Below are 18,274 nucleotides of genomic sequence, written 5' to 3'. Positions count from 1 at the left end.
ACCTGTCATAATATTAATCTCACATATATTTCTGATACATAAATGGCAGGAAGAAGACTACAAGAGAATTATAATTTTTGTATTCAAGGATACCTACAAGAAAAGGGTGCTCGGTATTACATACCTTATGATTTGGAGCATATACATGGGAATTTTGTCATAAAAAACTGGCCTTATACTGATATTGTTAAACCCACAAATAGAGACTTGTTTAAAATATTAAATAAAAATGAACTTCTCAAAGTTATGAAATATAAAACTCTTTTAGAAATCGTCAACAAATCTTATTGGTATCCTATTATGAGAAAAATAATTATAGATACAAGAATATCTCAAAATCCAGATGAGTATATGTATAATATTCTTTGGGGTTCAAACTCAAGGGTAGCAAGGGATGAGGAAGGAGTTGAAGAAGAGAAGGAGGAAAGAGAGAAAAAGGAGAAGGAGGAAAGGGAGAGGGAGGAGAAGGAGGAGAGGGAGAAAAAGGAGGAGAAGGAGGAGAGGGAGAAAAAGGAGAAGGAGGAAAGGGAGAAAAAGGAGCAGGAGGAAAGGGAGAAAAGGGAGAAGGAGGAAAGGGAGAAAAGGGAGAAAAAGGAGAAGGAGGAGAGGGAGAAAATGGAGGAGGAGGAGAGGGAGCAAAGAGAGAGGGAGGAAAAATATAAAAAGATGGAAATCACTGAGATTCATAAAAGATTGAGTGTATTAAAGCAAATAAATCAATCTCAACGCACCGAAGAGGAAATTAAAGAATTAACAACTCTTATGAAGATAATGGTTTCAAAAATAAGAACGTCAATGTCTTCAATTTCAGAGATTTAAACGAGAAAGTGGTGAAGAAGAAGAAGAAGAAGAAGGAAAAGATTATGTGATTGATGATGTTGGTGTCATTGACTTTAGTTAGTTTTTATTTGTAAATAAATGGAGGAGAGAGTGAAGGCATTCCTTAGGATTCTTTATGTTTTAAAAATAAAGATTGAAATGTATATGTTGAAAACCAAAAAGGTTTTGATACTCTGTCGGAATTTTTCTGATAAATAAATATGAGTTATTGTCTCAAATGTAAAAAGAAAACTAAATCTAAAAATATCTCTTATGTTAAAGCTAAAAATAATAGAGTTTATCAAAAAGGAATATGTCAAGTATGTGGCTCTAAAAAGTGCCAATTCATCTCTCCTAAAAGAGGAGGAGACATACAAAAGTTTCTGTCAGGAAGTAAATTTACAACAACTGGAATTCCAGGGGAATTACACCTTCCAGGGTATTCTTTCTGTGGTCCAGGAACAAACTTGGATAAAAGATTAGATGAGGCTGACAATCCTAAACCTTGGTCTAAACCTACAAATAGGGTTGACGAAGTGTGTATGAAGCATGATATTGCTTATGGGAAAACCACTACGTTGACTGAAAAACATAAAGCCGACAGCGAAATGTTGTATAATTTGTCTTTGATACAAAATCCAACGTTGAGAGAGAAAGTTGATAGGTTTATTGTGAGAAATTTGATAAATGCTAAATTGAAACTTGGTCTTGGTTATTCCTCAAAAAACTATTAGGCTCTAATGATGTCATCAAGACTGAGGAGCTTTTGGCTGAAGAATTACACAAACCTATAATCACAAAGTTTAAAAGAAGGAAGGTTTATTCTAAATACACCGACCACATATGGTCCGCTGATTTAATTGAATTGAATAATGACAGGGGATACAGGTATGCTTTAACCGTTATTGATTTGAGGAGTAGATTTGCCTGGGTTGTCCCTTTAAAAAATAAAAGGGGTGATACTTTAATGTTAGCCTTTAAGCTAATATTTGATCGGGATAAAAGGAAACCAAAGAAGTTATGGACTGATGAGGGAACAGAGTTCTATAACAAAATATTCATGAAATTTCTTAAGGGGAAGGGTATTAAATTATACAGCACCTTTAATGAAGGAAAGGCAGTTGTTATTGAGCGTTTTAATCGTACTTTGAAAGAGAAATTATATAAAAAATTCACACAACTCGGTTCTCAAAAATGGGTGTATTTAATTCAGGATATTGTAGATGATTACAACAATACAGTTCATTCATCAACAAAATCAAAACCATCAGAAACATTTACAAAATTAGAATATGAAAAGGAGATTAATTTGAGAAAGCCCAAGTTCAAAGTTGGTGATATTGTAAGGATATACAAATGGAAAAGCCATTTTGAGAAAGGTTATACACAAAAATGGACTCATGAATTATTTATAATCGTTGATGTAATGGATACAGTCCCTTGGACCTACAAATTAAATGATATAAATCGAGAAGAAATCTTGGGTTCATTTTACTCGCAAGAATTACAAAAAACAAAGCTAATAATTCATTAAACAACATTTCTATTCACCCCACCCAGATTAGCTAATTTAATTAGTGGTAATAAAAAAAAATTTAAATAAATTAAAATCATAAGCCACACCCACACAGACCACGCCCACACAGACCCCGCCCACACAGACCCCGCCCACACAGACCACACCCATCATCCCCCACCCTCCGTGCACCCCCACCCTTGACCCTTCACCCCCCTCATCCCACCCCCACCTTCCCCACACACACAAGGGGAGGGGAGGGGTGGGATGAGGGGGGTGAAGGGTCTTTGGCAGGGGTGCACCTCCCCGTTCCCTCCTTTATTCTCTTTTTGTAATTAATAATTAAATAATTGTAAACAAAACAAATATATATAAATATTGAAAACATTAAAATCTTTATATTATTAAAACATTTTTCTTGAGGTATACATTCAACTTCTCCCCAGCATAAGTCATCAATTTCTTCCCAGCACAAGTCAAAGGTTGGTTCAGCAGATGTCTTCAGGTTTTGAATCTCTTTCTATTAAAGACAAGAGGGGAGAGATATTTATTTCATATTTATGTTCCATGTCAAAGCGTCTTGAAAAGCGCTATACAAAATAAATGTATTATTATTATTATTATTAATATAGGGTCGGATGCCCTTCCTGACACCAACCCTGAATCACCTCTTACGATGCGCAGGGATATGGTGTACCTATTATAAACGGTGAACCACACACACGTACACACATGCTTACCTCGAAAAAATCCAGCTTAGCGTCAAGATCGTTGAGTTGAAAATGTAGAGGTTCACAGGTTGGTAGGAAATAACCATTCCTATGGAGTCCAAAATCGTCCCACTCCAAGCTTTGGTCTTCGAGGCTGCAAACAAAATAAGGAGAAATTACTATGCTGAAGTAAGCTTGACAAAACATCACACACACACACACACATACACACACACATACACACACACATACACACACACACACATAAACACACACACACACACACACAATCTCATTTTTTCATTTCTGTTCCTCACAATTCGATCTCTCTATTTTAATCACAGACACACATGCACACACATACACATACACACACACACATGCACACACACATGCACACACCTCTCGTTTTTTATTTTCTATCATACCTTTCACGTGAATTTTCTAAGAACGGTGAAACATTGAATTCATTCTGAGCCCACCATCTCGGAGGTAGGTTATTCAAACCCGTATTCAGTTCGTTGTGGAACTCTTGAGAAACAACTTGAAATTCTGCCAGGATATTTACAATATTTGAATTGCTGCAATGAATAGGAAAAATAAATTATTAGTTGTATAATTAATCACATACAAAGCTCTCATTAACAGTGTTTAATACCAAATGAACTTACCAATGTCCTGGCGAGTATTCTTCATCAGAGGAAAGACTGGAATAAGACAAGCTCATCTTCGTTCACAATGTTTAAATGTCCCATTCGGAGACCTCTCTTTTTATAATGAACAAAATGTATTTCGGGGAACTGAAGTGCTTGTCAGCTTTTGGAAACTGAGGGCGTGTGTTTGTGAAAAACAGGAAACAAGACAAAGAGAATTCCTTGGAAGTTATCCAAGTGAAACAACGTCATTTCTCAACAGTGAGCTATTAATTAGAAAAGGTTCGAGTGGTATATAAATGGAAAACAAAATGAATGTAAAAAATATCAAATAAGTATAATTGAAAAGGCAACTGGTAAAAAAGTTCACAAAACAAATAAGAGAATTAATTTAAATACCGGTGAGTTGGATGAGACGGTGAGGAGAGTTGTAGGAGAATTAAATTATTTCCCACACATAAACAAATATTTGTAGGGTCGTTGTTTGAGTGGGTTATATTCACCAGATGATATTAAGAGTAAAAGGTTAAAAGGTCCATGAGGTCAGAAGGATCACAGGTGTTTAAGTGGTCTAATGAATAAGGATAACATGTCAAAAGGTTAGAAGGTTCGTAAAGAACAGGGTGAGAGAAATAGAGGTCTTTAGGGTCAATATGGAAGTGAATGGGTCAAAGATTAATCTGCCAGATGATATGTAGAAGAAGGATGATAGGTCTATAAGAGAAAACAAATATTTGTAGTGTTTGAGTGGTCTAATGAACAACATTAAGGATAGGTACTACAGACAAAAGGTTCATAAAGATGAGGGTGGGAGAAATAGAGGTGTTTATGATTTTTGAAAAAGACAAGGGGGTAAATGACATTAGATAGGGATTTCCCATGTTAAACGGAGGTGTCCCAGAAGCAACATTATTACACTACTAACAAATATTGTATTAAGATCACACAAGAATAACAGTACAACAATAATAGTATTCAATAGTACAATCAATATATCCTATGATGGTACCATCAGTTTTGTAATATAGAACTCACTGTGCTCCAAGTGAGTGAAACAAGAACATCCCCAATGTCTCTTATTCTCGGCTTCAAGCCCAAAGTTGATTCGCTCCAGCGATCGCCAGAATGATGTCCAATCGAGACCAGAACCCCGTGCGGATGGCAAGTACAGTCACACAGCCCAAAGCTGCACAAAGGCGCCCTCAAGGCGACTGGGAAATCACACCCTCGGGTATGGACTTTCACGGCTCACGTTCGGCGAACTGCAAATTAATCTTCAAGCCACGGTGCATACACACACGCCAGATACGTCTGAAAGCGGTGAAAACGGCTGACGAAGCAAAGACCTTGCTCGATGCGCGACGTGCGCGGGTCAAAATGCCCGATGACCCGTTCTTGAGACGAAACGGCCCGGCGATAATTCTCCTTGGAATCCACCGCCAAAAACCTGACACGCAGGTTGATCGGTCACAGCGATGACAACTGTCGCAGGGACCCCTTTCCCGGGAAACCCGAGAGTTCGCTAGTGACTCTTGCTCGCCAACGTTCGCTCAAAACCGCTAGTAGCTCGGCTCCTTCTTGTCCGACTCACTCGCTCCGTCCTTTTTTTCTCCTTCTTCCTCTTCGTCGTCCGGTTCCCGATCCGGCTTCCTGTTTCTTTTAACATTAACTTTTTTACCTTTTGAAAACAGTTCATGAACAATAAACCTTTTGAAAACAATAATAGTACATGGAATCAGAAATATCTACAGTGGATGCAAACCACCACAACGGAAGTGACGAATCCGTAACACTTCCCCCCTCAAGAAAGTTTGAACATAGTGAAAACTTTCTTTGTAGGCAAAACTCTCCCAATAAACAAAAGTAAACTCACACCCAAATCATCAAATCCCGTGAGCAACGATCATCAATATTTCCCAAAAATAAAGCAACAAAACTTCAAACAACCTACAGAGATTTCCAAAGTTAGTTCACTCTGGACAAAGCATCAGCAACGACATTGTCCTTTAGGAACGTGGAGTTCACGGTTAATCCGTGTAGGGATCTTGGCTCGGCTGCTCCGCAGCATTCAGTGATTCAAACTCTTCCTAACTTTCATAATAATCACGGTTGGAGCACTTGTCGCTGTAGTCACGTGAATAGCGGTCTCCTTCACGGCCACTACCCTGATAATCATCCCTTCGGGAAGCTGCCGTAACTCGAGGAGCCTCCATAGTAATGTCGACTGCGGCCACCACCAAAACTACTACTTCCACCCCGGGAGCCATAGCCACCCCTGAAACTACCTCCACGTTTTCCTCCTCTGTAGCCGCCTCGATGCCCATGGCCTGCCTTCTCTACTATTAAGGTCCGACCACCCAAATCCTTGCCATTCAAATCCTTTTCTGCATCTTTGGCATCCTTTGTGTTTTCAAACGTGACAAAGCCAAACCCTCGTGACTTTTGCGTCTCACTGTCTTTTGTCAGCCGCACTTCCAAGAGTGGTCCATATTGGCCGAAGACAGAGTCCAGAACAACTTCCTTTGTTTTGAAGTTCAGTCCACCTACAAAGAGCTTGCCAACATTGCCTCCATCCATCACTTGTGTGTGCTGACACTTAGTTTTTGGGTACCTGACAAGACGTGCCTGTGCAAAGCGTGACGTCAGTACCTTCCTCTTCTCTTCAGAGCGCTTCCTACCCATAGCACGAGTCGCGGCACAGGATGGAAAGATACCCGGAATCTTCTGCTCTGACTGTGCAGTATTATTTTCCATGCTAGGCTTTTCAACAAACATCAGGTTACCAGAAACTTGACCACCGGCCAAATCATTCCCGATAACAAAAGATATTCCCTCTACAGGAAGAGTGGCTTGTAACCCTACGGTGACCGGTCCTGACATCAAATCCGACTTCAAATGGATGACATGAAGTGGGGCTTTAACACAGCCACCATCCCCCTGTAAAAGAACACTAACACCCGTTGCCGTCTTCTCTGACAATGGCAAAATGCCCTCAACCATCAAAGATTGATGTGCTCCTGTGTCCCTCAATACCCTAACAGGTCTTTTGTTAGTCAAGTTTCCATCCAGTGACACAAACCCCTCTGAAATAAAAGGTTTGTAACCCTCTTGAACAAGGTCATTCTGTGATGCCGTAACTTTGGCACGGGAACCTTCACAAGGCACTGTCCTCCAAGGACGATTTCTCGCATTTGCCAATGCATTCGGAGTTGCACTAGTCTGACTCCGTTCCTGATTTTTCCTTTCCAGGGCATAACATTGGGACATCAAATGTCCAGGTTTCTTGCAAAAAGCGCAAGTAGGCCCGGAGGAAAAACTCGTGGTCTGCCTCGAGCCCCCCGGAAGATAAGTTTGTCTTGGAACTGTAGACGTTTGATCCCTAAGAGTCGCGGTATCAGATCTTTCTTCATAGTCACCTCTAGGCCGCCCCCATGAATCTTCGTTCTCTGCACCGGATGTACCATAACTACCCTGGCAAACTCTAGGCGGGAAGTTAGGTTTGTGGAACCCCATCCTGTGTGTCAAGGCATAGTCATCTGCCACGGTTGCTGCCTCATACAACTCTGGTACCTTCTTTTCCTCCAGATGTACTTTAATGTCCTCGTGGACACACAGTTTGAATTCCTCCACCAAGATCAATTGTCGCAACAGTCTGAAGTCTTTCCCAATCCCCTTCGAATCACACCACCGATCAAATATGGTTTCCTTCATTCTGGCAAACTCCACATGGGTCTCACTCTCCCTCTTCCTGGCATTCCAGAATTTTTGCCGGTAAACTTCAGGGACCAATTCATAGGCTTTGAGAATGGCTTTCTTCACTTCCTCATAATCTGTACATTTGTCAATCGGTAAAGCCGAAAATATATCTTGAGCTTTACCCACCAGAACACTTTGCACTAACATAGTCCAGGACCCCACAGGCCATTTTAGCATTTGAGCCACTTTCTCAAAGTGTAAAAAAAACTTGGCTACCTCCTTTTCATTGAAGGGTGGAACCAGCCTCACATGTCTACCAACATCCTAGGTGTTCTGACTAGTTGTCGAACCAGCCGGCATGGATGCTACCTCTCCCCGTTCTCCCATTAATTCCAACTCCTTGAGCTTAACTTCCTTCTGATACTCCATGTCACGTTCCTTTCACTCCCTTTCGGCTCTCCTTTCCTTTTCTCTTCTTTCTTCGAGTTCCCTTGCAGCTCTCCTTTCCTCTGCTCTTTCCCCTGCTCTTCTTTCTTCTTCAGCTCTCCTTTCCTCTGCTCTTCTCTCCTCTGCTTTCCTTTCCTCTGCTTTTACCCTTTCCTCTGCTTTCCTTTCCTCTGCTTTTACACTTTCCTCTGCTTTCCTTTCCTCTGCTTTTACCCTTTCCTCTGCTTTCCTTTCCTCTGCTTTTACCATTTCCTGGCTCTGCAGTTGCATCTCCATTTTCCGGAGCTCCACATTTTCTTTTTCCTCGGGTAACCAATCCAAGGCTACCTCTGTCCATGTTACTTGTCCCACCAGAGATTCTCCCACCAATGTCTGCATCTCTGCTTTCTTCATATTAACTCGGACCTCCAAGTTAAAATGTCTGGCCAATATCAAGAGTTCTGATTTTTTTTAACGCTTGGAACTGTGCCTCATTAGGAGACGCCGCAAACTGTTCTGTGTCAAACACCATGGTGACTATCAGTTAGCACCTATTAACCTTCACACAAAAATTTCCAAATTTTTTTGAAAAATTTGGGAATGTTAGAAAATTTCCAAATTTGGGAATTTTGGGAATGCTAGGGAATTCTATCCCAGACGAATTATCAGGGAATTTAATCCCGGACGAAGACCCAATTTCGAGCCCCCGAGCCAATTGTACGAGCCCCCAATTTCTGTTACGTGCTCCTCCCTGACCTCCTGGTCACGGTGTACCTCCGAGCCCCGAGAGGAGCCACGGCAGAAAAATATGTTATTCTGTGTCAAACATCAATAGGGAAACCACACCAATGGTTATCAACTAACAAATATTGTATTAAAAATCACACAAGAATAACGATACAACAATAATAGCAATCAAAAGTACAATCAACACATCTTATGATGGTACCATCAGCTAGTATAGGATAACTCACTGTGCTCCACGTGAGTGAAAAAAAGAACACTCCCCAATGTCTCTATAGCTCAAAGTTGATCCCCTCCAGTGATCATTAGAGCGATGTCGAATCAAAACCCGAACCCCGTTCAGATGACGGGCCCGGTCACACCGCCAAAACAGCAGAAAGGCGTATGCGGCCGAAGCGGCGCAGAGTCACGTGGTCCAAAACTGCGTAAAGCAAACTCAAGGCGAATGGGAAATCCAAAGGCGCCACTGCGTAAGGCAAACTCAAGGCGAATGGGGAATCCACAGGCGCCCTCCAGGTCTGAACTTTCACGGCTCAGTCGGCGAACCGCAAGTTAATCTTCCAAAAGCCACAGTGCACACACACACACCTCAGATACGTCTGAAAGCGGTGGAAATGGCTGATGAAGCAAATACCTTGCTTGACCCGCGAAGCACATGAATCAAAATGGCCGACGGCTCGTTCTCGAGTCGCAACGACCCGGCGATGATTCTTCAGAATCCCAACGCCAAACCTGACACCCAGGTTGATCAGTCACAGTGATAACCCCTATCGCAGGAATTCCTATCCTGGAAATTCAAAGTTCACTCGTGACTCTTGCTCGACAACGTTCGATCCAGAACGCAAAGCACCCAGCTTCTTGTCCGACTTTTCGCTCCTTTCTTTTCTCTCCCCTCCTCTTCTTCTTCGTCTTCCGGTTCCCGATCCGGTTTCCTGTTTCATTTAACATTAACCTTTTTACCTTTTGACAATAATGATGGCTATTTCCCTCAAACAATAATAATAATAATAATACATAGAACCAGAAATGTTTCAAGTGGATGAAAACCACAACACCGGAAGTGACGAATCCGTAACACTATTATAAAAAGGCCTTCCCCATCCCGCGCCCACATTAGAACTTAAAGTTTGTGTGATCATATCCAATTGGGCTTGTTGCTTAAGAACTATGCTTTTTAATTCTGCTAGTTCGGAGTGATTTACTGCAACTGCTTCACTACCAGCGGTGACTTGAGTTTCACATGTTTGTCGAAAGGGGCATACATACATTTCTCTGGTGGGATGACCCTCCTCGACCCATCGAATCGCCTCTTTGCGAACGTCAAGTAAGGACATCGCAACAGTTTGCCTCACCATCCTCTTTAGCTCTCTACGCAGCATGTGGTCCCTCACATTTTCACAAAATTGGTCCCTCAATAAAACCTGTGAGTTGGGCATAGCCTGGGGGTTACGCTGTTGCACTCGCTCCATTAATATCATAAGGGCATGGGGAAAATCCTGCAATGATTCTCCTTCCTTCTGCTTTCTATCAAAGAATTTCTGCTGCAAGGACACATATAGTCCAGCAGAATTGTGAAAAAGCATGTTGTAGCGTCATTATGAAGTTTTTTTTGTTGATTCATTATCTCTGAGCTATCCTGAATCAGAATCAGGTGAGTGCCAGACTGGCACCCTTGAGGAATTTTTTTTAGAGGCAAAAAACCAAATGGCCGCCACTGCTTTCCGATGAATTTGGTTTTGTGCAATATCTTCACTTCTAATGTACTTAGAAACACAATTTTGGTGACTATTATTATGTTTTCAAGGTCAAAGATTCCGATAATGATATTGCTACGGTTTTGAGATTTGTACAGTAAACTCAATAAAGGTTAAAGGTTTGCCCCCCATAGTTAGTCACACGAGCAACATGTAGCCTCATTTGTAGTATAGTTATGTCTTAGTATATGTGAGAGTAGGCCCCTTCCAGTGTTAATCCTGCGTTGTTGTAAAGACAGGAGGATAGGCCCTACTACTAAAAACCATTTCACGTCCATAGGCTCGATCCATTGTGGCTAAAAAGCCCTGGTTATGCTGGGCGCGAGTTAAAACGAGGTTTGCCTCGGAAGGTGGAGGAGGGTTGAGGTCGGCGCGGCGGCAGTGGGGATGGTAAGAATGAGCCACCAATCAGGGCTCACAGTGTGTGGCTGCAGCACTGCGTAACAGGGTGTGGTTGGAACATCGATCGGGCTAAGGGCGTGGCAATAAAACCCATCACGTGAAGCCCCCACCTCAGTTATGAGAAGGGAGAGGCACTCGTCAGTACTCAGTTGAGTTGTGCGTGAGTTCAGTCGGGAGCCCCCAGAGTTATGGGAGAGGTGCGCTGGAGTGACTTCTGAGTTCTGAGAAGGGAGACGTGCTTGAAGAGAATCATTTGCACTGTATGAACTTGGTTACGAGGAATACGTGGGCGCAGCCAGGGCATTGATAACTTACCCAGTACAGCCAAAGCGAGTGAACGCAGCTGAATAACCGCCAGCCGCGCTAAGTCCGCCCTCTACCGTTCGCCCCGAGATTATTACCCATTTGTTCGAGCGACACGATACGAGTTCCTGCCTTCGCCTACCTCCATCTTTGTGGGACGTGCCGGGGACCGTGGAGAGCCGGACGGGGCCGAGCCTGGATGACCACCGCGGCGCTGGAGAACATCCTCCTGCCCAACTGCAATCCCCGTGTGAGTGTGAGTGAGACGGGCCCGTTTGTCCTTGGGTATTAAGAATTAAGACTGTCTAAGCTGCCCTGTGTCTCTTCGTCCTGAGCTGTAAATACATGCAATAATAATTAAACCTATTTGTTCTTCCTTTTCTTCTGAATTCGATCGTCTTTATGATTTCTCAATTGACTAAGCGTGGCACGGGTAAAACCGCTTGAATCGGGTTCCACTATCTATAACGGCGCGGATCACGTGTACGCAAACCGCTCGGCGTATCACCATCACACGTGGTTCATGCGAGGCTTATTTCCTCGCTTCCAGGGCAGCGCTAGTATTTAGGTACGAGCGAATTTGGTCCCGAAACCCTATTTGGCGCTGTCCGGAAGGGACATAATAGGTCTCGGGTCGCGCCAGGTCAGTAAAGACAAGGGGATTAATCCCCCCTTGATAAGGGGAGAAGGCCGGCGACAGATTCGCAACAATATAATTAAAGTTGTATATATATTAACACATGTATCATACTTTGAAGATGGCATCCACTGATAACGATAAAATTCAGATAAGGTCATCGATTTTGCCTTTTTATATGTTTTTGTATTATGAGTTTCGGGTTACTACTGAAGCAACTACTTTTATTGCTGCCTGTTATGGTTCCAAAGTGGAAAGTGATATGGCCACACACCGGTATCATTTGTGGAGGTCAAAGATGGCCAACTCTAAGATTACATCTGCTCCAAAATTAAAGTCGTTGCCCCCATCACATGATGCCTTTGTTCAGCATGTACAACGTGCTCATTATCAAGTATTGATATGGAAATCAGCCACTCAGCCAGACCCTCCATACTTGGACCCCATTCAGTACGGATGGCAAGAAGGTGAGGACGGTGCAACTTTGTGTCCAACCACACTCCCACCTGATGTGTCTGCTGCACCGGTCAGCATTCTGCAGCTGATTAAGTGTGGATGCTCCACCAGTCGGCCCTGTTCTACAGGGAAGTGTGGTTGTGTGGTAGCACAGATGTCATGTTCGATATTTTGCAGTTGCAGTGGTGAATCATACTGCTGTAACGAACAGACAAGAGCAGTAGCTGCTTATCAGGACGAAGATGATGAAGATTGAACATTGTGTAAAACATTGTGTAAAACATTAATAAGGATGCATGTTGCTCCAAACAAAGTTATTATTTGTCAGTCTGAAAATAAAAGTAAATTTCAAAATCATATACTTGTTTTGTCCACTTTTTGTTTGAATTGTTATGTTTATTTACAACGCAAGTTTTACGAGACAAAATCCATGGTCATCGTCAACTGTCCACATGTATCCAAATATATTTGTGTAAAAAGCACAATCCAATATAATAACCAATGCATTAATAATTGTAAATAAGTTACTTCAGCTGTCATAAATACATATTTGGCTGTGACTGTTATTGTATTAATATTTTAAGGTTCATCAAATTCCATTTCTAACTAGAAGTTATCAATGGAACTGCAAAATAGCCTTTTTATATAGGGAAATGGTGGCCATCTTGAAAGTATGATACAGGATTAATACATACACCTTTAATCTTATCATTATCGGATTCCTTGACAATGAAAACATAGAAGTAGACACCAAAATTGTGTTTATAAGTGCATTAGAAGTGAAGATATTGGCAAAAACAGAATTTATCGGAAAGTCGTGATGGCCATTTTGTTTTTCGCCTCTAAAAAAAATTCCTCAAGGGTGCCAGTTTGGCACCCGGATGATTATGCTTCAAGATAGGTCAGAGATTATGAATCAACCAAAAAACTTCATAATGACGCTCAAGCACGCTTTGCCTTGAAATGCCTGTTTGGCATCTGGACTAATAGGATAATCGGATTAAGAACAACCATACACTTCCTGCAATACTTCAATGATCTGTTCAGCATCTTCTTTTATCATTATATCTCAAAACTTAATCTCAGTGTGTGCGGGTCCCTCTAGGTGATCATAAACAAACAGTGCTTTGTCCAACTCTGACATACGTATGTCTTGCCTTTATGCAACTCTGCACTTCCTCCACCCACTCGTCTATGGTTAAGGCCCCAACAGATGAACATCCAGAAAATTTAGGACATTTCCTCTCTCTCGGGAGGTAAACAGTTTGTTCTCTCCTCGGCGGAGGTTCAGACACGTTATCGGCCGGTCCCGATATATGGCCTGACAGTCTCTCATTTTCAACTCGAAGCTGCTCCAGCTGGTCCCGTAGTGTCTGTAGTTCCGCCTCCATGATCCCATGACACCGTTTGATAACAAAAGTTCAAGGGAAGGGCCACCAAGTGGAGAAGCTGCACAAGGTCGGGGCTTTCAAGTCCACTGATGGGTGCCGTCTTCGCTGCCAACCGCTGTTCTCTACAATCAATAAAACATTATGCTGCTACCATTTCCCTTAATCCAATGTATGGCTCTCCAACCAACTCTGAATTATCCTGTCTATGACGCCAAATGTGGCACCCAGGGGAGTCCAGGGCTCCTGGTAGTTTGTTTACAGACTACACCACTCCCAAATATGGGGTGGGAGACCCTAAATAAGTAATTTGAAGGCAATTCCCCAAAGGTAAGTGTTCAATTAACTGAACAAAGATTTAAAATTAATGGAATTTATTTGAAAGTTTGGTAGGAGAGCACAATACAATACTTGATTAAACTGGAGAATATCCCAAAAGGCGAATAGCAGCCAAGTAATAAAAACTATCAAAAGAACAGCAGCTGACAGCACTGAACAAATATCTGTAAAGAAAACATAAAATTACCTTTCTTATAATTAAAAGCATCCCCAAAAAGGTTTAACTTAGCCCAACTACCCACCAATATAAATATACAAATCAACTATACACAAAACGCTAATTGTTTACTCGACATAAAACAAAATCACATACCCTTTTCACAAGAGATCAGGGGTTATCCAGAACACAGTGGAAACACTCCACTGCACCTCTGCCTAAACAGTGAACACATAATGCAGTTACCATTTAACATCAACAGCGTTCATATTTCATTTATACATAAAAAGAACAAAATGGCGTCACATACTCAATGCAAGCCTACCTTCGTCTTCTGGTTACATGCACACACCCACTGGACAGCCAGGAATTCACTTGAGAGTACAAAAACTCGGAAATACACTTCTTGAGCGCAACCAAGCACAGCACCCTAGCTGGGACAACCAGAAAGTACTATTCCAGGAAGTGGACCCGAGCAATAGTATTCTCCTGATATGCCTGCACAGGTAGCTTATAAAGCCAAAAGGGGCGGAACCAATATAATTATCTCTGACGAGGACTCATGATTGGTCCCACAGGCTACCTTAAGGAGCATAGGTCGGTAGCTTCGGCTCACTTCCCACAGCCATCCTGCTATATTTCATAGGCTAATTAAGTGTGAGACGGTAAGTGCGAAGACTGGAATGGTAGCGCCTGCAGTGAACCTTGCAGGGGCTACGGTTCCAGGGGGAAGGCTGGGGGGGGGGGGGGGCTGTTATGAATTTTGGGGTAGGGGAATATCTAGATTTAGGTAGATCTGAATAGGTATCATGCTTCGTCTGTCGTGCTGGAGAATCTCACTTGTAATAAGTTCTGTGTTTAGGCGGTTTGTTGGATTAAGGTGTGTCTTCGTCCCCATTACGAGGAATGGGGCCTGATAAATAGTTCTCGGGAATAAGGATAAGACCCATGTGTGTGAAACCTCGGTGATCATTCCTTTGTCCCATATGGCAATGCACTCTTGTAGACATTAGATAGGCCCATTAGTGCACACATTAATTAAATCCCCCGCTAACAATGACTGACCATAAGAACTGACCGGAAAGACAAGCAGGTAGCGGCCGCGCAGTGGTACACCATGGCTTTCACACAATGACCAGGCGGGCTGAGAGCCACGCCCAGAGGGGCTCTTGATTGGCGAGCGACAGATGGCATGAGGCAGAAGTGATGCGGCCATTTGTGGAGAGAGCGCTGACGTCACGGACTGGCTGACATTTTCTCTCTCGGTTTTGTGTCTTCCTTCCTGGCTGGACCTGTCCCCTTTGCTGCCTCGTGATTCCGTTCCCTCGACTGCTGACTCCTTTTGCCACATTCGCCCTCGACCCTCTCTCCTTCCTACACCACAAATGTTGGGTGCATCGCGGTTCCGGGCCGAGTCCAGGAAGACGTGGACGGATCAAGGCACGGCCAGGGGAGCGAGCTGACACGACTCATTTGAGTCGCGCGGAAGGCCTGTGGTGCGCCGGTGGATGGGACCGGGGCGAACGGGTGGCTCATTGGGGCCTGGCAGCACGCGAACGAGGCTGACTGAGGCTGCGTCCGGATGGCGAGTATGGGGCCGAGACGACTGCAGGCAGAGATAAGACGCACCAGAGAATATTAATAAATATTTATTGTTGTACATTTCACCTCCGTCTCGGGTTGAGTTAATAATTTGCAGGGAGAAGACATCGTCGGGGCCGAAAAGGTAAGCGCGGCATCCTCCCCCAATCCCCCGGCCCATGTATCGATCCACCATTGATTTGAATAAATGCCTCCATTAAAGCTCGATTCATCCGTGGTGACGCTCGGTCTTAACTGAGCCAACCACACGATAATATGATGGTACTGTGGCGGACACGAAAGCCCACTGGCGTGGTGACATCATTCCGCTCATCAAGTGGGCGGCGGCCACGCCCGAGGGGTAGGCGTGGCCTGAGGATATACACGGGGCGCGCAGCCCGGAGCACGCTAGTGTTACAGTGAGCTCCTGAAATAAAGACGCTTATAAGTTACCGCTTGTCCGCTTCCTCCTTGCTCGCAAGCAGCACGCGTAATGCCGCGCTTTACTGGTGACCCTCGACGTTGGATCTGCCGGAGCGATCCTTCCACACACGACGCCATTGCCATGGCCAAATTCATCAAACTTCCCGAATTTTGGGAGGCCCAGGCCGAAGTCTGGTTCGTCCAAGCCGAAGCCCAATTTCAGCTTCGGCGCCTCACCGGCGACGACACGCGCTACTGCCACGTCGTCGTCTCCCTCGGGCCCGGCACGGCCGTTCGAGTTGTGTCCGTCCTTCGCCACCCACCGGACGGCCACAAGTACGAGGCACTCAAGCGGCTACTCCTAGCCACGTTCGGCCTCACGGACGACGCACGGGCCGGCCACCTCCTGGATCTCCCCGAGCTCGGCGACATGTGCCCGTCGGTCCGAATGGACCATATGCTGTCACTGTTGGGCGACGAAGCCCCCGGTTCTCTATTCTGGGCGCTTTTCCGTCGCCAACTTCCAGCGCAGGTTCGCCTCGCGTTGGCCGGGACCGTGCTAACGGAATCCCGAGCATTGGCAGCCGAGGCGGACAGGTACTTTGCGGCCGTCACAGACCTCGAGGCTGATGCTGCTGATGATGCTGATCCACAGCATCAGCTTACACAGCATACGCAGCATGCTGATACGCACCTCGTGACCGCCGCCACGCCCCGCCCACCGCCGTGGCGAAAACCGCCACCGCGGGGAAACCCACCAACTCCACTGGCCTGGCGGAGCCAGCCGCGCTCCTCCAGCTCCACCACCTGGTGCTGGTTCCACGCCAAGTTCGGCCACGAGGCTCGGCAGTGTCATCCGCCATGCTCCTTCAACAGGTCGGGAAACGCCCGGGCCGGCGCTCAATAGTGGCGATGAGCGCCGACCGTTCGAGCAGCCTGCTGTTCATAACGGACACCTTATCCGGGCGCCGTTACCTGTGCGACACGGGAGCGCAGGTGAGTGTCGTTCCCGCCGGTACGTCAGACAAGCACGCCGTGGGCGGGGGCCCCGCGCTGCTTGCCGCGAACGGGACGCCCATCCGTACGTACGGAAAACGCTGCCTCTCTCTGCGGTTCGGAGGGCAGGTTTTCCGATGGACGTTCGTCACCGCCAACGTGCCCATGGCACTGCTTGGCGCGGACTTCCTGTGCGCTAATGGGCTCCTGGTCGACGTAAAGTGCAGACGTCTTGTCCAGGCCGAGACGTTCAGCTCGCTCGCTTGTGCACTGCCCAGCTCGTCGAGCAGCTCAACGAGTGGCTCGCCGAGCGGCTTGCCAAGTGGCTTGCCGAACGGTTCGGTTCCGGCCACGTTGATCTGTACGCTTCCGGCAGCGGACGCATTCACCCGCCTCCTCGCCGGCTTCCCGGCCCTCACGCGGCCCACCTTCTCGGCGGGGGCCATCAAGCACGGGGTGGCCCATCACATCCCCACCGTCGGGCCACCGGTCTACGCCCGGGCACGCCGCCTCGAGCCGACGAAGCTGGCGGTGGCAAAAGCGGGGTTCGCTACCCTGGAGCGACTCGGCATCGTTCGGCACTCGGAGAGTGCTTGGGCGTCGCCACTGCACATCGTGCCGAAGCCCGGCGGGGGATGGCGACCGTGCGGGGACTATCGCCGTCTCAATGACGCCACCACTCCCGACCGCTACCCTGTCCCCCACATTCAGGACTTTTCCGCCCGTTTGGCGGGCATGTCATTCTTCTCAAAGGTGGACCTCATACGCGGCTACCCTCAGGTCCCCGTCAGGCCGGAGGACGTCCCGAAGACGGCGGTCATCACGCCATTCGGACTCTTCGAGTTCCTGCGGATGCCCTTCGGTCTGAAGAATGCGGCTCAGGCGTTCCAGCGACTGATGGACAGCGTCCTGCGCGACTTGGATTTTGTCTACGTCTACCTGGACGATATCCTCGTCGCCAGCGCGTCCCACGAAGAGCACTTACGCCACCTCCGCACGCTCTTCGAACGCCTGGGCCAGCATGGCCTGATTGTGAACCCCACAAAGTGCCGGTTCGGCGTCGCCGTAATCGATTTTCTGGGGCACCGTGTCACCAGGCACGGAGCCGTCCCCCTGCCGGCCAAGGTGGAGGTGGTGAAGGGGTTTCCGCGCCCCCGCACGATCAGAGGGCTGCAGGAGTTCCTGGGCATGGTGAACATTTACCATCAGTTCCTGCCCCGTATCGCCCAGCTCCTGCGCCCCCTGCACGAAGCTCTCCGAGGTAAGCCAGGCAA

General features: G+C 45.8%; 1 protein-coding gene and 1 long non-coding RNA gene across 3 annotated transcripts in view; both read right to left on the bottom strand.

Moving 5' to 3' along the window:
• Positions 1-2,591: 2,591 nt before the first annotated feature.
• LOC144891544 (uncharacterized) lies at positions 2,592-4,596 on the bottom strand. Of its 2 annotated transcripts, XR_013622979.1 has the most exons (4): positions 3,717-4,596; positions 3,474-3,626; positions 3,076-3,199; positions 2,592-2,855 (listed from the first exon to the last, which is right to left on the bottom strand). It is a non-coding gene; the product is annotated as an uncharacterized LOC144891544 (long non-coding RNA). The 2 variants fall into 2 exon arrangements; XR_013622978.1 differs by having other exon boundaries at positions 3,474-4,337.
• Positions 4,597-12,898: 8,302 nt separating this feature from the next.
• LOC137424863 (histone H2B 1/2-like) overlaps positions 12,899-18,274 on the bottom strand; it is a 61,718-nt gene continuing 56,342 nt past the window's right edge. Inside the window, exons 2-3 of the mRNA XM_068112731.2 lie at positions 14,157-14,218; positions 12,899-14,007 (exon numbers count right to left, since the gene is read on the bottom strand). Of these exons, the coding sequence (XP_067968832.2) occupies positions 14,172-14,218 (47 nt within the window). The 3' untranslated portion in view covers positions 12,899-14,007; positions 14,157-14,171. The remainder of the gene's footprint in view (positions 14,008-14,156; positions 14,219-18,274) is intronic.

Source organism: Myxine glutinosa, chromosome 4 (genome assembly GCF_964187855.1).
Source record: "Myxine glutinosa chromosome 4, kmMyxGlut1.1, whole genome shotgun sequence".
In the NCBI taxonomy this organism is placed as follows: domain Eukaryota; kingdom Metazoa; phylum Chordata; class Myxini; order Myxiniformes; family Myxinidae; genus Myxine; species Myxine glutinosa.
The sequence above is the reverse complement of the archived record's forward strand: the minus strand, read 5'-3'. Positions and strand labels throughout refer to the sequence as shown.